This window comes from Martes martes (assembly GCF_963455335.1).
Source record: "Martes martes genome assembly, chromosome: 18".
NCBI lineage: Eukaryota > Metazoa > Chordata > Mammalia > Carnivora > Mustelidae > Martes > Martes martes.
The window spans coordinates 13,804,871-13,826,319 of record NC_137906.1 but is presented as its reverse complement, the minus strand read 5'-3'; the positions used below and the strand labels follow the sequence as shown (position 1 = coordinate 13,826,319).

General features: G+C 63.7%; 1 protein-coding gene across 3 annotated transcripts in view; it reads right to left on the bottom strand.

The window, feature by feature from the left end:
- TTYH3 (tweety family member 3) overlaps nucleotides 1-21,449 on the bottom strand; it is a 35,992-nt gene that overhangs the window by 13,637 nt on the left and 906 nt on the right. For all 3 annotated transcript variants that reach the window (XR_013968435.1, XM_080830758.1, XM_080830759.1), the window contains exons 2-11: nucleotides 8,333-8,502; nucleotides 8,074-8,185; nucleotides 7,719-7,939; nucleotides 7,427-7,522; nucleotides 6,674-6,746; nucleotides 6,347-6,422; nucleotides 4,095-4,150; nucleotides 3,371-3,463; nucleotides 1,129-1,221; nucleotides 670-806 (exon numbers count right to left, since the gene is read on the bottom strand). Coding sequence is in view for 2 of the 3 variants with exons in the window: in XM_080830758.1 (XP_080686884.1) it covers nucleotides 670-806; nucleotides 1,129-1,221; nucleotides 3,371-3,463; nucleotides 4,095-4,150; nucleotides 6,347-6,422; nucleotides 6,674-6,746; nucleotides 7,427-7,522; nucleotides 7,719-7,939; nucleotides 8,074-8,185; nucleotides 8,333-8,502 (1,127 nt within the window). In the remaining variant the exon portion in view is untranslated. The remainder of the gene's footprint in view (nucleotides 1-669; nucleotides 807-1,128; nucleotides 1,222-3,370; nucleotides 3,464-4,094; nucleotides 4,151-6,346; nucleotides 6,423-6,673; nucleotides 6,747-7,426; nucleotides 7,523-7,718; nucleotides 7,940-8,073; nucleotides 8,186-8,332; nucleotides 8,503-21,449) is intronic.

Below are 21,449 nucleotides of genomic sequence, written 5' to 3'. Positions count from 1 at the left end.
CACCAAGAAGCAGCCACAGCCCAGTGGGAGGGGAGGTGGTGAGTGTGGGAGATGAAGTGCAGGCCCCAAGCAAGGGAAGGGGCCCGGCTCCTCCCTGTACCACTCAACGCAGTACTGACCAGGGAGACTGAGGCAGGAGCTGCCAGGACCCCCACTTCAAAGACAAGGACATAATAGCCCCACAGGAAGTAGCTGCCGTCCTGGTCATCCAGCTGAAGAGGCCACGGAAGCCACAGCTGCCCAGGGCCCTCCCTGCGGAAGCTCCGTGTCCCCACAGCTGGACAGCTGCCGTCTCCATGCGTGAGCCCTGCACACATGCCCTGAGGGGCGGGGAGACGGACCGGACATCCCGAGACCAGCCGGTCAGAGGTGCGGAGGGACGTGGGACACGGAGCCGGCGCCGGCGGGCAGGACAGCTGGCTCCGCCTGCCTGCCCCGGACTTGCATGCGCCCTGGGCCGGGAGCTCCTCTAGACCCGGTTTGCCATCTGGAAATGGGGCCGCTCGCCGCGGACATGCTAGCCTGCGAGCACCGCAGTGGCTTACAGAGAGTCAGCCGGGGAGGAGGCCGTCCGCTGCTGTCTCAGGGGGAGGACAGCGGTGTCCGGAAGGCACATCCCGACAACATCCCGCCAGCGGCGTGGCTGGGGGCGAGCGCTGAGCCCCTCACCTTTTCTGCTGCCAGGTGTGGGGGACGCTGCAGACGATGGAGCTGAACATGAGAGCCGTGACAAAGGAGAAGAGCGCCAGGTAGATGAGGCCCTCCACGCCGTCATAGCAGAAGCCCGTCAGGGCCTGCACGTAGTCCTGGGGCCAGACAGCATGGGGACAGCACGGCCCACAGAGACCCAGGAGAGACAGGGAAGGCAGGGTGAGATGGGACGCGCAGAGCCGCGGCCCAGCCCACGGCTCGCCGCCTGACAGCCCCGGCTCCAGCCTTGGCTTCGGGCCCCCCACCCATGGGTGCGTGCCCATTCTCTGAGTCCCCACCCCCACCCAGCAGCACCCTCTGCCCCCCAGCTGCACTTCCACGTGCACTCTCTGCCCCCCCAGCTGTACCCTCTGCCAGCCCCCCAGGGGCACCCCTGCCCCCAGCTGCCGCGGCCCGGCTCGGGAGGCCGGTCCTCACCAGATGCAGGCTGCGGCAGTCCACCAGGGCGGTGAGGTGCTGTAGGTTCACCTCTGTGCCGTTCAGCACCTCCTGGACACGGAGCAAGGGGTCCTGGGTGGGGACACATAGCACACAAGGTCAGTACCACGGTCAGGAGGGGGGGCCCGAGCCAGGCATAGGTCCTCTGGGAGCCCTCCAGGTTCCCATCCACCCACACCCTGAGATGGCCCTGGTCTTGGCCCAGGCCCTGAGGACCTTGGGCTTCTAGAAATGAGGGCCAGAGTCTGTGTCTTGGCCCCAGAGGGACTGCTGAGGACAGAAGCATACGGGGGGAAGTGGCACCTGTAAGGGCCTATTTAGCCAGAGCAGCTCCACCCTGACCCTGCCCCCTCCCCCCTTCAGGGAACGGACTTAAAAACAAGTCCCAGAAACCAGTCCCAGGTAACAAAGCCCAAATACAAGGGTGGGTCAGGCCAGGTGGAGATATCTAATCGGTGGGGGGCGCATACTGTCTCCTAGCTACCAAGGAGTACGGGCCCGCCCTTTGGGCGCCAATTCTGACCAAGGTGATAGGCTGGTTCAAATGTCTACTATAGGGTAAATTGTAATTCAATTGGTCACTTATGTGTGACCTAGCAGGACTGTGCAGCTTTCTCTGTGTTACAATCTCATTGGTCACCTGTGCGTGGCCAGGCCCAACCACATGGCCTTTGCCCTTAAAAGCTAGTCTGTAAAGAAGAGAGGGGTCGCCTCTTTGCAAGAGACGGCCCTGGCCGGTCAGTTTGATTCTCGACGCTTGGCACGAAATAAAGCTTTGCTTGACCTTCGCTTTGTATCAGTCTCGTTCCTTTGACCATGGACCCAACAGGACCCATGAAAGCCTGTCAACACAGGAGAGACAGCAAATGCCCACGCAGCTCCTGACAGGGGCCTGGTTCTCTGAAAGAATCTGACTTTCAGGAACAGTTAAGGAGAAAATTTTCATGCTATTTTAAGTGACAAAACATTATTCGAACACTCTGTATAGAGCGAGCCTGGTCCCGTCGTGTGTGTCTGTCCCTCTGTGTGTACGCGGGCATGGGCATCACTGCCCGCATCCTGTCCATGGGCAGACGACCCCACAGAAACCCTCCAGGGTGGACGGGATGCCTCTAGACCAACCACAGGGCCGGACACGGCTTCCGTGGCGCACGTGCCAAGTACGCCCAGCGATTCTGAAGCGGATCCCCAGTCAACAAGACTTGCCATTCGGGGCTGAATAGTCACCCCCTGCCCCAAATTCCTATGCTGCACTCCTGACCCGAAACACCTCGGAACGGGGCTGTATTTGTCCGTGGGGTCTTTCAAGAGGTAATTAAGGCAAGCGGAGGTCACGAGAGACGGGGGCTCCAATCCCATGGGACTGGGGTCCTGTAAGAGGAGGGGGTCGGGGCACACACAGGCAGAAGGGGACGACTGCATGAGGACACGGGGAGAACACGGGGTCTACACGCCACATAGAGAGGCCTCCGGAGATGCCTGCCCAGCCCATGCTTGGTGTTGATGACCTTGACTTCTAGCATCTGGTGCCAGAGAGAGCGCATCTTGGCTATTTCAGGCCCCCCGGGATGCGGAGCTCCCCAGTGGGGCCCCAGCCACCTACCCACTCGCTCGCAAAATACCCAAAGGATGCCTTGACCGGAACAAAAGTAAGAAGCAACTGCTGTGTCTCTATGTGCATCTTTTCCTTAAGTTTTGCAGCTTGTTACAGAAGATCCAGCTGGCCGCAGATGTCTGAGCCCAGCCGTGTGCACACATGTGCCCCAGCCCCCGCCACGCTCTGCAGTGGGGCGCACACGGGCAGGACCCCCGTGGGCTGACCCCTCTCCGCCGCCCCCAGGCTGAACCCCGGGGAGGCTAGACTTTGTCAGGAGCGCGGTAACAGACATGTGGACAGAATGCTCAGGACCCAGAACACTGCCAGGGAAAACCCGCCACCCCCCAACCCCGCCCCCGAGTTCCCAGAACACCTCCAAGGCCCGGGGGCGGACCTTCCTTTGTTCCCACATCTGTCCCCGTTTTCCCTTTTCGTTTTTTTTTTTTTAAATTCAAAGAGTTGGTATTACTTTTAAGATAAAGAGCTACATTATTTTTAAAAACCTAGCCCAAACCCCCGGGGCAATGACAGGCGGGTGAAGGGGAGGAGGGGAAGCCTCTCTGAGGAAGGGTGGGGGAGAGGGGGTGGCGGCAGCCGGAGCTGGGGGCGCGGCGCCCTGCTCACCTTGGTGGCCGGGTACTCCCGGGGGACGGTCTTCAGAAGCTCAGCCACCAGGTCCTGCATCTCCACCAGCGCCTTGTGGCTGCCAGACAGCTTCTGCTCCACAGAGAGGCCCGCTGACTCCGGCAGGGGTAGGGCAGCCCGGCTCGCCTCCCCCAGTCCCACCCACACCCAGGTCAGGCAGGGCCGGGGCCCTGGGGGAGCCCTTGGGGAAGCTGCTCCTATCCCCGGGAGGCTGCCTACACACGCAGAGAGTAAAATCACCGAAACCATGGTGACTTCAAAGTGGGGAGCATTTCACGAGCGCCCCGGGGCCGCACAATCACGGGCAGTGACAGCCAATGGGCCAAAGCATTTCCCTCCAAACTCCACCGTGACTCTGGCTCAGGTGTTCCACAGCGGGCCCAGGACCCCTCCCCCAGTGAGGCATCCCTGGGCCCCTCTGCACCTGCCCTGCCTGAGGTTGGCTTTGCCCTGCAGGGTGGCCCCAGGGTGACCCAGGAACTGACAGGAATCCCCAGTCCCTGGGAGGCATTAAGCAGTCCACCCCAAAGGGCTTGTGCCGAGGGCATCAGGGCGCTAACCATGGGGGCAGTTAGCGACGCCAAAGTGGCATTCGTCCAGCGGCCCCCTGCCCCCCAACTCCTGGGGTCCCAGGGACTCAAGGCCTCTGAGACGGGCTGAGGGCTGCAGGGCCGCCCAGGGGCAGGAGCAGCCGAGCACTCACCTGCTGGAAGGGGTTGGTGGCCCGGGCCGAGCAGGCCAGGTAGTACTGCAGAATGTCTGCGGACAGAAGTCAAGGCGGGGGCGTGAGGGCAGCTGTGTGCATGAGCCGTGTGCGCACCTGTGTGTGCTTACGTGCACCTGTGTGCACCTGCATGGATACTGTGTGCACGTGTGTATGTGCATTTCTGCACGAGTGTGTGAACAGACACACACGCCCACACATCTGTATGCACACACGTCTGTATGTATGTACGTGTGTGCACGTGTCCACGTGTGCATATGTCTGCACACATGCGTGTGTACGTGTCTGTATGTTGTGCCTGTGTGTGCTCAAGCACATGTGTGAGGAGCTGTGGCCTGCAGGGAGCCGAGGGCCAGGGCCCAGACCCTTCTGCTCCAAGCAGGGTCCTTACAGCACGCACACGTGCCCCGTGGAGCGCAGCCCTCTTCCTCTCTTCCCTCTGGGGCAGCAGATAGGCACTGGGGATGGGCAAGGGGTCAGAAGAGACGCAGGGATGCATGGGCTCCTGGCTGGCAGAGGAGGGGACAGGGCCTGGACATGGCTGTCGGGGAGCCCAGGACTCAGGTGGTGTGTCTACTCCCCATTAAAATGTGTCGATTCTGTGTCCAACATTTGAAGACAGGATTCACTTACAATTGTGATTCTGGAAACCCCAGGAGGCCCGAGCCTGGCTGGAGATGAAGGAGGAGCGGGGAGCCCGTCTGCCTGCCCCACGCCCATAAGGCTCTCAGAGCCGCAGACTCGGGGGGGCTTAGCGCCCATCCCTGCAGCAGCGACACTGTGGCTTTGGAGTCCCAGGTGCCTTCCTCCTGGGGCCCTGAGGCCCAGGACAAGAGCAGGTGCACGGGGCTGGCTGCAGCCTGGCCCCCTTCCTGCCCTGATCCCACCTCGGCCCCTTGGGCCTGGGCTCCCACCCAGCTCACTTTGGCCGCTTATAGAGGGGCCAGCACTCTGGCCTTGGCTCTGCCTGGCCCTGGGAGGGCCAGGGCCTCCTGGCCCTGCAGGCAGGATCTTACACTCCCTTGGGCCGGGGGCTGCTCGCGCTTGCTAAAGACCCGGGAGTCCTCAGCAGTGAGGACCTGGAGAGGCCGGGGACAGTGGTGGGCACAGCAGGGCCACTCCTCCCCCACAGTGGGGGGGAGGGCAGACAACCCTCCTTCCTGGGGGCTCCTCGGGCTTAGGTGGAAGCTGTTCCTCCAACCAGATAAGCCAAAAACCAGCCCCCTGCTCATCCCTGTGGCTTTCTGAGGCAAAGAGGGAAGATGGTCCCCTGAAGGCCAGCATTTTAAGGCCACTTAGAACCCCTGTCCCTGAGGGGACAATGCCTCCACCCTTCTCTCGAGGAACACGCAGCACCTACAGCAGGGCACACCCACGAGCTTAGCACCTTCCAGCTCTGGCTGCACCTGAGCCCCAGAGCCCCACATGCAGCTGCCTCTTGGGATGGCCAACTGGCATCACACTGTAGGCCCCCACCCCCGGACCCGCTCCCTGCCCCCACCTCAGTCCACAGTTCCGGTGACCACGGCAGCTCAGGCAGAGAGCAGGTCCTTGACGCCTCCCTCCCTACACCCCGCTTCTCCAGGAGCCCCGTCCTGCTGCCTCACAGCACGTCCCCATCCACGCTCTGCCCTGCTGGCTCAAGGCACCCCATCTCCTGACTGGAGGAGCTTGTCGCTCCAGCAGCCCAAAGAGGCTTTGATAAGGCAATCCCATCTTGGACCATGTCTCTTCTGGGCTTCCCACCCTCCAATGGACCCCCCAGAATTAAGCCCAAATTCCTATCCCTGACCTGGCCTGCTAGGCTCCCCACCCTTTCCTCTCCCAACTGGTCTATTTTCTGCCTCACAAACATATCAAGTTTGTCTCTGCCTCAGAGCCCTTGCACAAGACACACAGCCTTCTCTGGTTCAATTTTAATGCTACCTCTTTGGCAAGCCACACTGCTACCTGCTCTGAAGCGGCGTGTCATCACTCACCTTGCCCTCTTGTCACCTGGCCCCCACCCTCACCCCACCCCCCATCACTGGCTCAACACAACCCCTGTCCTCATCCTCAGCACCCCCCGTTCACAGAAGGTGTTCCTGTTCACTTACTAACTTCCTGATCGACATAGGTCCTGCCTCCCCCAGACTGAGGGCCCAGGAGGGAGAGGATGCCTTGGCCTAGCTCAGCGGGGTCTCCCTAGCCTGGCCGCTGGGGTCCTGGCTCAGACACGGCTGCAGACTCACCCCCACTCAGCACCGAGTGCTCCTCCACCATCCTGGTCACGTAGGTGTCGGGGTCCACACAGAAGTCACTGGAGCCCTGGGGGGGTACAGGCAAGGAAGATGGGGTGACCAAGCTAGGTCCCCCACTCTTCAGCTCTCACAGATAGAGCCTGTGGCCCAGGTCTGCTCTCAGGCCCAGAAGGTAACATGTGAATGCTGTGTGCCCGCGGAAAGGTCTCCACTCCTCGTGGAACCTTGGTGTCCCAGGCGAGAGGCATGTGACGTTCCCCACCCCCTTCCCATGCTTAGGCCCAGCAGACTAGGATCACATATACCCCTGCCACTTACCACAGACACGGCCAGCTCCAAGCCCAGTGAGCCCCAGCTGATGACCAGGGCCAGCACCCCCAGGAGGCAGACCCTTGGGGCAAAGAAAGCCAATCAGCATCCCCCAGGCTGGGGTGCCTGCAGGCCAGAGGGCCAGGGCCCCGAGGAACATTGGGGGAGGTCTCCCCACACAAGGGCTGTGGCTTCTTAGCTAGAGCCACCCAAAAGCCACGCACAGATGGACTTCTCTCCCACCTGGCGTGGGCTGCGGTGGGGCTCGGAGCTCAGGAAGCGGCTGCTCTTCCTGCTCCCCCTCCCCTGGGTACACAACAGGTCTTGGCCTTCACCCGGCTCTCCCTGTCCCCCAAGCACTGTCACCTGCAGCGCCTGGCCCAGGCGGGGGCAGGACACAGCTGTTCAGCTGTCCTGGGGGAAAGGAGGCCAACATCTCACAACTACCCTATGGACAAGCCATTCCCACCTCCGTCTTTGAGATGAGGACACGGAGCATCCGTGTCCGGGGGCCACCCGCCCCACGTGGCCGGCTGAGTAAGCCGCACAGCGGGGATCTGAACCCACGAGGCCTCCAGGCCAAGGACAGAGCCTCCGGTGTGACCTCCTGGCATCCCCATGAGCTGGTGGGGCCCCACCCCTTGGGCAGACCTACGGCTAGACCCACAGATGGGTGAGGGGGAGGGGCAGGGCTGATTCAGAAGGTGGTGCTGTGGGCGCTGCTCCCCTGCTCCCCATCGGCCCTCAGGCCCACAGACTCACCCAACAAGAATGCCCTTGGAGCTGCGGATGAGGCCCACCAGCACCAGCAGGCAGATGGCCACGTCGAGCAGCAGGAGGCCGAGGTAGCCCAGCCACCTGTGGGCACACAGAGGGTATGGGTGGGGCCCAGAGGGGCACCCACGGGCAATTCTGGAACATGGGGGGTCTAGGGGGCTGCCATTGGCTCTTGTAAGAGGTCCTGGGGAACTTAGCCCCTCCTACCCACCAAACCTCAGACCCGGGGCTCTAGGGGCCAGTAGGGGCAGGGGGCAGAAAAGAGGGCCAGCCGCACCTGTACCAGTCGTAGAGGTCCACTTGCTCCGCCAGCACCTCGAGCGACACGGCGGGGTTCCTCCAGAACGGGATGGCCGCTGTGTAGCCCAGCAGCGTCCCAAGAAGGCCCCGCAGCCGCTGCACTGCACGCAGGGGCTCCGGCCGAGCCGCCAGCTGCCGCTCCAGGCTCTGCAGACTGGGATCCGCTGAGCGGTTCAGGGCGGCCGCAGTGTCCCACACCTGCGCCGGGCCGGGGGCCGGTGAGCCCGGGCACAGACCCGCTCCCAGCACATGCCCACCCCTGGGGCACACACGCAGACACAGGGTTCAGGGGCAGGAACAGAGCCCCCCCTTCCCATCGGACGGCCACTCACGCGGTCCTGGACCCCTGCCACTGTGCGGTTGGCGTGGCGGAGCGAGTAGGTGGCCCGATGGATGCCGTCACTGGTCTCCCCGTTGCCATAGAACCCCACGGCGATGCCGGCGCTGGGACGGGGCAGGGGCGGGGGTGGGGGTGGCGCGTGAGGGCGCATCGCCGGCAGGCGGGGAGCCCTACTGGAGGGGGGGGATATCCGGCCCGGCCCGCCCCCTCCGGCGCCGCCCCCACCTGGCTAGGCCTGGCCTGGCGCTCACCTGCAGACCAGCGTGGCGATGATCACGCACCAGGCGGTGCAGCAGCAGTCGGCATCCAGATGCTCCTCGCTCTTGCGCCGCCGGCAGCACAGCCAGAAAGAGTAGAAGAGCAGGAAGAGGAGGTCCAGGGCGAGGCAGGCCAGCGCGGTGGCCCCCAGCAGCAGCAGCGCCTGTGGGAGGTGGGGAGGCGGCGCTGGAGCGGCGGTTGCGTGGCAGATGCACCTCTAACATGCTGTGTGGGGGCGCACTGGAACCCAGCCGCCCTCCAGCCCTGGGGGCAGAGGCTCCCCACACTTGGGTGCTTGCCTATGAGCCCCCAGACTCCCATCCTTAACCCTGCACTAGCCACCAGGACCGGCCCAAGCCACACTCCCAGGGGCCAGGTGAGCATGGCCATGGGGTCCTCCCAGGTCCAGGGCCCCCGAGCCCAAGGCAAGGTGTGTCTAAACAGGGGTCCCTGACCAAGCCCAGGAAGAAGGTGCCGGGTGGGCAGGACCAGCACTGCTGATGATGGCCACGTGGCCAAGGAATGCCCCTAATCTCCTGGAGCCCATTTTCTCTTCTGTAAAAAGGGAGGGAATGCTCTCCCCAGAAGAGGCCAGTGGGAGTCTCCAGGCCATGCACCGTGGAACCACCATGGAACCAGACACACAGCAGGGCCCTCCCTCTCGGCATGGACACTGCTCTGGACCTGACTGCTTTTGTGAACCCCCGGGCCCTGGGCAGCCAGAAGGGCCCTGAATTCTCCAGCCACATCCAGGAGTCACCAGGGAGGAGGAAGCGCCCCCGATGGGAAGTGGTTGAGTTGGTCCAGCAGGGACACCCACTGTGGGCTCAGCCCGGGGCTGGGCCTCCACCTGTTGGAGCACATGGCTCTCCCTTTCGCCTGGCCCGTTCCACTGGTCCGTTCCACTGGTAAAGAAACTGGCTTCAGAGCAGTTATGGAGGAAGGACCCAAGTCCCACATCATGGCCCCTCTGGGACCTCTGCCCATGTCCTGTGTTGGGGTGGGGGTGGTGGCCTGATGGAGCCGCAGGCTGGGCCTGACCATGTTCATCTCCTGGGCGGGGTGGGGCAGTAAGTACCAGGCAGAAGGTCCAACACACGGTGGCACCCACCCCATGGGGACCATCAGATTTGTGGTGTGGCCACTGGGCCCCCCATAGCTGCCCTCACTGGCACCGCCGCAGAGATGCTGGGCCTCAGGGAGACCTGGAAACACCCTCCCTCCCCCATGTCTGAACACTCAGCAACAGTGGCTGTCCCTGGAGTGCTGGGGGGGAGGGGTGTGTGGAACACCCACTTGCCCCTCCCCCACACCCCACAGGGCCCCCCCCTTGGGAAGAGAGGCTCAGCCACATTGGCCCTGGCCCCCAGCAGCTGTCTCCCAGGAGATGGTTGCCAGGCAGCGGAGGCAGGATGGCACTCCCTGCCCTCCCAGGGGCCCGCTGGTCCCAGAGGTCTCCCCTGAGGCCCAATGCTCCCGGCCAGCACCCCCCACACCTGAGGCAGGGCTCCCCCACTTCCCACCAGACCAGGGCCTGCCCCTCCAGCCATGCTTCAGAGCAACACGGGCGCCCTGGGGGCTGAGGTGCTGTCTGGAGGCACCACGAGGCACGGGGTGGGGAGGACCAGGGTGACACCGTGAGGCTGTGGTCACAGGCCACCGCCGTGCAGTGTGGGCTGCCCCACACTACCATCAGGCCACAAGGGGTATCAGCAGCTGGTGCCCTCCCTTCCTCCTTCAGGCTGGGGGTGTAGCCGCCCACCGCCCCCGCACTGGCAAGAGGCCTGATGGGGGCCCGGATGCCCTGCTCATGCGCTGGCGGGGAGAGGGGAGCTGGCCTCAGTGCCACCTCATGGGCCCAAGGCTCCTGGAGGGCAGGGGCGCTCATGTCTCGGAGGGTACTCCCAGCATCCAGGCCCGCAGGCACCCAGGCCCGCAGCCAGGAGCCTCCAGGCCACAATCAGGGACGTGTCAGGGGGCCAAGGGCCAGTCACGGAGGGGGCTTGCCTTGCGGGTCCTGGTATCAGGCACTGCCCTCATCCTGCCCAGCCCCGGATGTCAATAAACATCAGAGTGCTTGCAACAGCACCGTCCTACGGGCTCCCTGGGTCTGCCTCACGCACAGCCCGGACGTTGACCCGAGGGCTGCAGGCCCTGTCCACCCGCTCCTCGCTGGGCAGAGGCCAAGGGCGGAACACAGCACGGCCCCTGGGGCCATGGCTCGCTGGGGACAGCTGCACTTTCCTAGCCCAGGCTGCCTCCCAGTCACCAGTCCTGACACAGCCACCTCTTCTCCACCCTGCCCCTGGGCCCTCCAAGACCACAGCACACCCAGACCCAGCCCCCTTTCCCTGCCCTGCTGACCCTGGCTCCCATGCTTCCCTGTCCCCGCCCTGTGCTCACAGTCCCCCTGAAGGTCACCTTTTCTCCAACAGCTGTCCCTTGGTCCCGGCCCTGCCCCGCCACCATGCCACCTCCTGTCCTGTCCGTAACCCCTCGCCCCACACACGCGGAGAACACAGTGGGCATGGAGCGGGTGTTCAAACACGCACACAGACACATATCCTCTGGAGGATGGGGAGCCGGGCCCAGAGGCCCAGGGCCCCGAGAGCCCACCCAGTCCAGCGCTCACTGTCATCAGGACTCTGAGCACTGACGGGCCCAGTCACTGCCTCAGAGGTGTCAGGACCGTCCACTCCCATTTGCCAGGCAGGAAAACTGAGGCCAGCCAAGCAGGCCCCTCACACCTGGAGGGAGGCGGGGCTCAGAGTGCCTCTGGGAGCCAAGGCAGGCGCCAGCCTGGTAGGTCCCCGGTGGGTACTGCCCGAGGGCCCCAGAACTGCCGGGCTGGTGGAGGGAGCCGGGGGCGCCGCCTGCTGGACACGAGCTGGGCCACGCAAACCAGAGAGAGCAGGCCAGGGCGGTGCACCGGGCCCCGTCCGTGAGTGGACCATGGCCGGGCACCTCCCTGAGCCGGCCTGTCCATGTCCGGAAGGTCCCTGCGGCCGGGAGTCACGCTTGTACCTTTCCTGGGTCCTCTCCTACCGCTTTGATTTGGTTTGTTTTGTTGTTGGTGGGTCTTTTGGGGTTTTCTTTTTTTTAAAAACCACACACTTGTACTAACTTCGTAATTACAGTGCAGAGCCAGAAATCTGTCAGTAGCTCTTTCCAGCCCAGCGCGGGAGGCCCCTGGTCGGAGCCCAGCTCTGCCACGTGAGCTTCCCGTGCAGTCTGGCCCTGCCTCTCTCTGCACCCCGTTTTCACCTCTGTGAGTTGATGGGAATGTTCCCCGTTCCTCTGGGCTATCCTTGGGGAGAAGGCCCCCGGGACCCCAAATTGGGCCCCTCTCAGTCCATGGCGTGGTCCCACAGGCCCTGCTGGTGCCCAGTCCCCCAGGAACCACGACAGACGGGGGGGGGGGGACATCCTGGCTGGCTACCAGGAGGCCCAGAACTACCTGCCGCTAGACAGAGGAGCGAGGGACAGGGGTTCTGCCCTGCCCCCCCAGCCACCCTAAATCTCAGGCCCACGTGGGGCAGTCCAGCCTGCTGGGAACCAAAGCACCAGTGCTGCTCAGCCTGGCTCAAAGACATGACTGTGAGTCAACCTCGTGCCTCAGTTTCCCCACCTATAGAGGAGAGACAGGAACATCACTCTCCTGGCCCGGGACTGTGAGGATGGCAGGAGCTAGTCCCTCGAACACGCAGAACAGCACCTCCACAGGGGTCCCCCAGGAAAGGTCAGGGTCCTGAGGGCGGCTGCTCCCAGGGCCAGCTCTGCCACTGTGCAGCCCGGTGGGCTGGGGGCAGAGAGAGCGCACCCTGACTGCTGGGGGGGGGGGGGTGGTCCAGGGCCACTCAAGGACAAGCTGAGCATGCCTACATCTATACCCACACGGGCACTCCCGCACATGCGTGTCCACACTCACACGCACACACACACGTCTACACCCATGTGTTCCCAGACGTTCACACCTGTATTCACACTCACACATGCACGCGAAGGTGTCACCCTGTGATCTCCCCAGCAGGGGCACAAACAGCAGCCTGTGGCTGGAACTCCTGGGGATGAGGGGGTCCCAAGAACCTGGGTGTTGGGACACCTGCTGGGACTGGGAAGTGGGGAAGGCCGCCTCACACACGGCCACCTGGCTGGGGGGCATAACCGCCACGGCCACGGAGCGGAGGATGCTCCCATCCCAGCCCTGCCTTATGGAGCCAGTCAAGGACCAGGGACTTGGGGAGGACCACTGCCCAGGGAGCCCCGGGCCAGGCTTGATGGGGGTCAGCTCTGGGGCTCAGAGCTGGGTACCTTGGAGGTAAGTTACTTTCCAGAGGCCTCCCTGGAGGCAATGACAGGCAGAAGCCCAGGTGCCCCGTCACCCCCACATACCCCTGGAACCCTGCCCACTGGGAGCCAGGCGTCCACCTCGCCCCCTGCTGGTCTGTCTCCCTGGCTCCAGGAAGCCCCCCTACTAGGAGAACAGGGTCTGTCTGCATAAACCTTCCCCGGGGGGTGCTGGAAAGGCCTTACTGAGCTCATCGATCTAGAGGAGGTGGTGCCCCCTCTGGCACTTGGCCCCAGCCCCTGGCTCTCCACCCCAAGGTCTGACAGGACAGTGGCTCTGGGACCTGGGCCACCACGAATTCCCTCTGCCCCCAGGGAGGGTGCTGGCACCTCCGGTTCACATGGGGGGCACGGGGGCGCAGTAGTGGTTGGGGGTCTGGCCCAACACGGCGAAGCTGCAGAGTCCGTCGCCGGCTGGGTGCATGAGCCGGGCACGAGGGCGCCCAGCGTGACCTGTGCCCGTCTCCTCTTCCGCTGGCGTTGCCGCGGCAGCCCCGCCTCCCCTGGCCAGGAGCCGGCGTCCCCTTCACTTCCCCTGGGCCCATTCAGAAAGAGAATGGGAAATGTCTGATCAGCATCTGGGCTCTGACCAAATGGAATTTTCCGTCTGTGATGGAAGTGATGTCAGCACTCGGTCAGGCGAGGCGAGATGCTCGGGCCCGTGTCCCGACCGCTGGCCACAGCGCTGGCTGCCAGCCACAAGCAGCACTAAGCACACACTGGGCTCTGTGAGGGCGCCTGCAGCGGGGACTCGGTGTGGTCCTCCCGCCCACCCCCCCCCCCCCAGCCCTCCAGCTCATTTCTCAGCCCTGGACCACCCCCTCCTCCCAAGGTCCCTGCAGCCCCTGCTGGAGCACAACCCCCTGCCCCGGCCTGTGGCCAGACACTCTCCTGCAAGCCCCAAATCCCCCCAAAGCCCCCCTCCACTCTGGAAACACCCCAGGAACCAGAGCTCAGGGTCAAGAGCCACCCCCTGGCCCAGCTCTGAGGCCTGGGGCCCAAGACCCCAGACTCGGCGGGGGAGCCAAGGACAAGAAGGGGCCCAGGGAAGCAGCTGTGTTCCGAGTGAGCCTAAGCTGGTTCCCTGCACGGGGTGGGGGACCCCTGGCTCAGCCCCAGGCTTGCTGGCAGGCGGGGTACTGGGGGTCCCAAGCTGGGGAGGGTCCACAGCGTGCCACCAAACCTTCCTAGAGCTTTGCAGCAGGCAGGAGGCTTGGCCCCATCCACGGACAGAGACCACAGTGTCAGGGGCTCCAGGCTGGGAGCCCATCCCTTCAACACCCCATCACTGGCCTGGACACCGCATGTTGGCTCTGTGGCGCAATGGACAGCGCGCTGGAATTCTTCTGGACATGGTGTATTGGTGCCTGGGCATCTGCACCCTGCCCCTGCACAACACTAGGCTCAGCTTCAGGGCAGGCTGCTCCGATGTGCCTGAGGCCACCAGGCCATGAGAGCCACGCAGTACCCCGGCTGTGGCCGCGAGTGTGCCTGCGTGGGAGCACGCCACATGTGGTCCACACATCGGAACCCCCAGCAAACCGCTTCCCCACACACCCCTCTCTCTGGAGAGGATCCTCTGTGCCTGAGGTCCCACCCCCTGCCTGAGGTCCCCCCCACCCCGCCCATGGCATGAGAGGGGCCAGCAAGGCCCTGAAGCCCGTGGAGGTGGGGGCCCCTGCAGGAGGCCATGGCTGGCAGGGCTGCCACTCGGCTCACCCCCACCTCTCCGTGCACCAGCCCTCCCTTCAAGAGGGCTCCCCCAGCAGTAAAGGGCAAGACTCTGAAGACCAGGCAAGTCCACATTCCTCCAGGGCCCCGGGACCCCACTGCCTCACACCCCAACATCCTCCTGTTGGCCCTCTGCCTCCCTGGAGTGGGGAGGCCCTCAGCCCAGGGCCGGCCTGAGATGGAGACACATCAGCACAGGCGGCGTCCGGATTCAGCCCCAGGCCCGACACAGGGATACAGGACACAACAGACACAGCCCCTGCGGGGCACACAACTCCCGGGACCCCAGCAATGCAGGCCGTGCACTGTCTCAGAGGCTGGGGCGGGGGGGGGGGGGTGGCAAAAATGTGTCTGAGAGCGCCAACAGGGCACCATGGAGGAAGGGTGTGCTCCCAGAGGGGGACGGCCTAGGCATAGGCCCGGCATGAGACCCAGGCTGCACGCCTGGGTCCCAAAGGGCTCTGGTGGCTAGAGCTGGGGCAGGCAGGTGTGTGTGTGTGGGCGGGGGCGTACATCAGACCCTTCCACTGTTCCCCAGCAGGGGACATCCTACCTCAGCCCCAGAACGGCCAAGGGCCCTTCTCCAGAGGAAGAGACCAGGTTAGGGTATCCAGGAGGCTGGCGGGATCCCAAACCCCAAGGCACCATCTAGGAATCCACAGTGTCTCAGCTGGAGCCCTGGGCCCAGGCTGGACTGCTGCCCTAGCTCCTGGGTCTGGGATCCCTTGCCAGGAAGGGCTCCCACTGCACACGGTCGCCCGCTCCCCTAGGGCTGGCTCTTTGCCTCAGCACCCACTGTCGCCCAGCCACGCACATACCCTTGCTGGTCCCTAGACCACCTGGGGAGGGGGCGGCACCCACCTTCCAAAGCCAGCGGCCTGAGGCCAGAAGGGACGCCGGAGGCCCATTCACGTAAGTGGTGCAGGAAGCAGGGTCTGAGCCCACAGAGGCCTGTTGAGGAAGGCTCCAGAAAAGGTGCCCCCTTCACCTCCCCGGCCAGGCGGTGGAGTGGAGCTGGGCGCCGGGCTGGCTGTTCGGCCCGCAGCCCCCCACCCCTCTAACACACTTGGCTGTGGCTCCCAGATGCCGGCAAGAAATTAAAAACAGATTTTCCACTGAGCTGGACTTGGGTTTCCCGAATTCCATGACGGTGAGCTCGTGGCCATCCCGGAGAATGCACAGCCAGCGGCCAGGCAAGCAGGAGCCCAGAAGGGGCCCAGCTGTCCGCCCAAGTCCCCTCACGCTGAGGTCTGAGACTCAGAGCGCCAGGTCGCTCTGGATGTGCAGCAGCTGAGGCCTGATGTCCCCACGGGGTATACACCACACTTGCCCTTAACCTCCGGGAACCGTGGGGACAGAGGCGTAGCAAGGCCGGAGGTGGGCCGAGAGGAGTACTGGCGGGTCCCCCAACCCAGCCCCCGCCTGCCACCCTCCAGGTGTGGGGGGCCAGCCTGCTCTCCTGCTGCCTGTGCGACACAGGCTCACGGCATGAACAGTCACAGGGGCTGCCCTCCTCATGGCAAGGGTGTCTGTTTTGGTCCCAGTGCTCTCACACATTTCCCAGCATGACACCCAGAAAAGCCCTCCGCTCTCCAGGCCTGTCTGCAAGCGCCTCGCCCCTGGCCAGCCCTAGAGACCCAGGCCATAGGCCTCAGCATAGCCCGGGGCCACCAGACGGGCCCAGTCCCAGGACACGCATCGACCAAGGAGATGTGGTTTAGGGGGTGCAGCCTCCTGTGAGGACCCCGGCCTCAGCCAGCTTCCTCTGGGGAAGGGTCCTGCTAGCTGAGGCCCGAGGGCGGCCCCCATGTGCAGGCCCGTGTGTGCACACGAGCCCATCTGGGCACCTAACAACAGTGGAAAGGGAGTCTCACGAGGGGTCCCGCACAACCCCTCTCCAACAACCCGCCCCGTCACCTGTCACCTGCAGACCCTCGCCCAGCCTGGGCCCTCTGCCTGCTCCCGCTGCTGGGGGCACTCCCCCCACCCAGGCGCCTTCTCGGAGGCCCTCCTCCTGCCCCTGGTATTAGCCTGGAGGCCTGGCCTTGACCCAGGCCCACCGAAGCCCTCCCAGCCTAACCACAGCGTGAGGCAAGCTTGCCGCCTGGTCTCATGTCTCCCGTGCTATGGACACCACCACCCTCCCCGGCCCCGGAGTCCCGCCGGGCAGACGGCAGACCCGATTCGGGAGGCATGAGCCATCCCATCTCTGGCGGAGACCCCAGGGCGGACCCAGCATCTGTGGGCCCCTCCTTAGGACCTTAACTCAGGGGTACCCTCTGGATGGAGGTCCCCACCACCGGGTAGTCACATGTCCCAATGCTGGTGGGGTCACATGGGGGCACTTCCTGTATCTGGGACCCAGTCCCTGGGCTGCAGATTCGGTTCCTCTTCTCCAGGCAAAGACTCAGCAGAGCTGCCGGTGGGGGAGGGGGCCCACTCCCAACACCTGCTGCGCTCCCCAGAAACAGCCCCTGCCGGGGGACCCAGGGAGTCTCTGCATGGGGGCCGCGTCCACGGAAAGCAGGCCGGACAGGAGCCTGCACACATCTCCCAGCCCACCGATGCTGGCTGGCCAATGGCCGTGACTCTGCTCCCACAGAGGCCACAACGCCGACCCCAAGGGCCACTGTGGGTCTGCCCCGAGGAACACTTAGAGAAAGGACAGCAGGGGCCCCTCTGGGGGAGCGGCCATGACCTGGGCTAAGAGCCACAGTGCAGCCTGCCTGAAGCCTGCCCAGCCCCTGCCCGGGGCCAGCAGCTGACGTCCCTCCCTGCATGTCCCCTGCACAGACCAGTACGGTGCTGGCAACACGGCTTCCCAGCACATCCCCAGACCCTTGGAAACCAGGAGCCACCAAAGGCAGAAGGATGGGGCCCGATGAGGCAGACCCCACACTGAAGCCAAGTGGGGGATGTGCCAAGTTTCCCATGACACCCCCCACCCACACACTGGCACCCAGGTGGAGACCTGGGACTTGGCTGCAGAGGTCACCAAAGGCCACGCCCTGCCTCACCCCCCACCCCCAACCAAAAAGGAAACAGCCAGGCTATCTGTTCTGGCAGGGGCTACCCAGTCCCCTCACCACTGCATCCCCAATGGCCAGCCCCTCAGTGCTGTCCGTGCACGGGGTGCTCTAGAAGCTTCTGCCCTCTCCTCAGTGAGGTCCGTCCCATTTGGTGTGTTTCTGTCGCTTGCAGCCTCAGCACCCTGACAGTGACCACAGGACGCTGGTCAAGCATTAAGAACCAAGGGCCAACAATCAGGCCCAAGAGGCGGTGACAGCAAGGGCACATGGATTGACTGTGGTTTAAGTGACACCCACCGCATAGGTAGACTTGCACGGACCGAATCCAGCCAGAGGGGCTTTCTGGTGTTTCCTCATGCTTTTTCCTATTTCCCAAACGTTCCATGAGTGTTTAACACTTTTGTAAATGAGAAGACAGGCGACACACACTTTTCGGGACCTCCAGATCAGTGAGGAAGGTGAGAGTGGGGCAGCCCATCCACAGCCTGCAGCCAGGTACGTACCTCACCTTGCCTGAGTCTCAGCTTTTGACCAAGATGCTGTGGTCTTAGCTAGGAGAACACTGGCCCCTGGCAGTCATACACCCCAGAGCTCAAAAATGCCCTCTAAGCAGCGCCCCCGATCTGGGTTCGCACACTTCCGGGCACAGAGCGCTCACTCTCTCCCAAGGCAGACTTCAGACTCCCTTATTTGGGCCTGAGGCTCAGGCTCCTCTCTGCCCCAGGGCCTTTGCATGTGCTCTTCCTGGTGCCAGGAACCGTTTCCCCCAAGGACTCTGGAGTCCTTGGGGAAGGCTACTTCAGTCTTATCTTTAGGGTCTCAATGGAAAACACCCCAGCACTCGGGGTTCTAACAGGAAACCATGTGCTGAGTCCTACGTGCTGAGCAAACATGAGGGGAATGCTACCATAAGACCTGGACAGGGAGCCAGTGTACCCACTTATGCCAGGCTCCACGCAAGTCCCAGCCTTCTGGGTGTTCGCAGCCTGACTGATACCCTCCACGGCAGGCCAGGTAGCACCTCCTCCAAGAAGCCTTCCCTGACCACTGGGCTCCTGCAGGCCCTGTCCTGACACCTCCAGCCCCTCACAGCTTCCAGCCTACCCCCACCAACCCTGAACTGGCAGAGCAAGGGGGAGTCGTGAGGGCTGGTGGGGACTGATGGTGGTGGGGCAGACTCCTTGACGGAAGGGAAGCCCAGACAGGTGGCTGGTCCCACCCAAGGTCCCACAAATGGGAAGCCACAGAGCTAGGGCCCAGGCCCCCACTCTCCAGCTGGAAGAGAAGGCTCTGGGACCCCTGCCCAAAGCCAGGACAGGCCCTACCATCACCATAAAGCAGGCTGGCCACAGGCCACATCAGGCCCCCAGACATGGGGCCCAGCTGGCTCCGCTCGGCCGTGCAGCCACCCGGGGGTCTCTTCCTTCCTCTGGGCCTGCAATCTTCCCCGCTGCCCACCCCCCCAAATGAGAGTCCCCACCCATTGAGCTGTCCCTGGTGCAAGGAGCTCTAGGCCCAGCCCCAGGGGCACCAGACCGACAGCCCCTCCTGGAAGGCAGCGGAGGGTGGGGTAGCACTGAGCAAACTCCAGAAGCTTCTCTGCTTCCTTCCAGTACCTGCCTACCCACAGATCCCATCAGCCCCCACAGAAACCATGGTGCACCCTCCCTGTAATCTGTCCATTCAGCAAACATCACGGGCCCCCAAGAGGTGGATGCAAAAGGCTCCCCTCCTCATGGGAGCCTGAGACCTTCAGCCCCAAGAGAAATGCCATCCTCGCTCCTGCTGAGGCTCCAAAGCGCCCAGTGTAGAACCAGCCAATGCTCTGGGGGCCCCCCCATCGGCTCCTAACCCCTGCAGGAGGCCGGCAGAGGGGGACCCAGGAGGTCCCCCACCCTCCCAGGACGGACTCTGCCTCCTACCACCTAATCATTATGGGATTCTCAGCCAATCCCCTCTCCGAGCCTCAGTTTGCTAATCTGTACGATGGAGACAATCATTTTCATCTCCCAGGCTTGGAAGAGATAGGGCTAGTGAGAGACAGGCCCACACAGGTTCTCAAACCAGAGCCTAGCTCATGGGGTTTTCCAGTGGGTTTTACCAGGGCTCCCAGCAGTGCATGGTGGGGGCAGGAAATAGCGAAGAAGGGCCAAGGCTGGTCTCCTCATGCCACACACATCCTCTCTTCCCTGAACCCAGGCCCCACTTTCCCCCTGGGTAGTCCAGAAGGCAGAAGCCCTCCTCCCCAGCTGGACCCAGGCCACACGGAGGGTGGGGGACTGCCAGACCCTTCAGCCCAGGTGGCGGCCAGCCTAACAGGCTCCCAGGCCAGGGAGGGTGCCTGAGTTAGGAGGATGAGGGCTCCACCACCCACCAGCAGGAAATGGGATGGGAACAGCTGCCCCCCCCAGCTCCAGTGAGGAACACGCCAAGGGAGGCACGAAGAGGCTCCAGGCCATGGCCCCCACTGACCCACTGCCCAGCCACCCAGGAAAGGAGCTCTGTCTGTTGCAACCAAAAATGGAGCTGGAGTACAGGGCCCCTGCATCCCCCACTGTGACCCCACAAAATCCGCCAGCCCAGATTTCAGGGTGTGACAATGAAGGATCGGAGAGGTCAAGCGCTTGCCCCAAAGCACCAGCATGGGAGGCAGGGGCAGGATGTATGTCCGGGCCTGGCTCACGCTACAGCCCCCAGCCAGGAGCGGAGGCGGCGGGGGATGGAGACGGGCTGGTTTCCACGCCGTGAATTATTCAGTGGCTAATTCGGCTCCACAGAGAGGAGGCAGGAGAGTGAGTCAGAGCCCTCCCACAGCGGAGGAGGGAACAGTGCTCACAGAAGCTGAGGGCAGACATCGGGGACCTCTCAGGGGCACAGGGCCCTGCAGGGCGTCAGGCTGAGCTGCGGGGGCCCACCACCATTCTGGAGGCTTCCACAGGCTGAAGGTGTCGGCCCCTCACTCACTCCCCACGTGTCCCAGGATCTCCAGAGGGCAGGAGGGGCTCCAGCTGGTCCAACCGAGGCGGGCAGGCAGCATAGCACAGCAAGCCTCAGGCCAGCAGGCCAGCTCTGTGTGAGTCCCAGACACCCCAGGTGGCCCCAGGGGCAGCCCCAGAACTTCCAACTGATAACCGGCGGAGAACTTCCGCCAGCACAGACCCTGGCCTGCAGGAGCCAGGGGCCAGACATGGCAGAGCCAGGACATATGGGAGGCCCCAGGGGGCACAGAAAGGTGCTGCTCCCACACCGGTCAGCACCCCAGGGCTGGGCTCCTAGGACGTGGGCGTCAAGTTTTCTAAAAATCTTGCCATCTCTGGGCATGCCTGGGCCAATCCCTGGCCCCCTTTCTAGTCTGCTTGGAAACGGATCAGCAGGGCTGGGGGAGCAGACCTCAGGTGAGCACTGGGGCTGGGAGTGCTGGGTTCCCATGGTGTCCTCGCTCTCTGCTTCCGGTTCTTGCTCTCTAGATAAGGGCAACCAGGGAACACAGAGTCCTACATAGGTGAGGTGTGATCACGTCCACAAAATCCTGGATTCCCAGGCCATCTCCACCAGCAAGGCCATTCCACTCCACCCGGGGCTCTGCATCGACCCCTGGAGAGAAAGAACCCCAGGGGTGTTCCAGGTGACCAGGCATCCCAGTCATGGGGCTTCTGGAATCCGGATCCCCAGGCAGGAAGGAAATGCCCACAGCCTGGTCCCCTGCCCTGCACTCAAATGACAGCAGCTCAGTGCAGGGGTTGGTGCTTGGGCTCGGCATGACCCCAGGCCTACGGCTCTACTGGGAGAAACTGGCCCCTTGGGCAGAAGGCTGCAAAGGCTCCCACCGCCCCCCCCCCCCCAGCCCCTTTACAGCCTCCCAGAAGGAGGCCCATCTTGACTGCCTGTGGCCAGGCCTCCCATCCCCAGGGGCTCCTGGTAGCCACGGCTCCAGCCAGTCCAGGTGTCACCAGAGCACACACTGCACCCAGCAGGGAGTCACTGCCCGCCCGAGAGGGCTGGC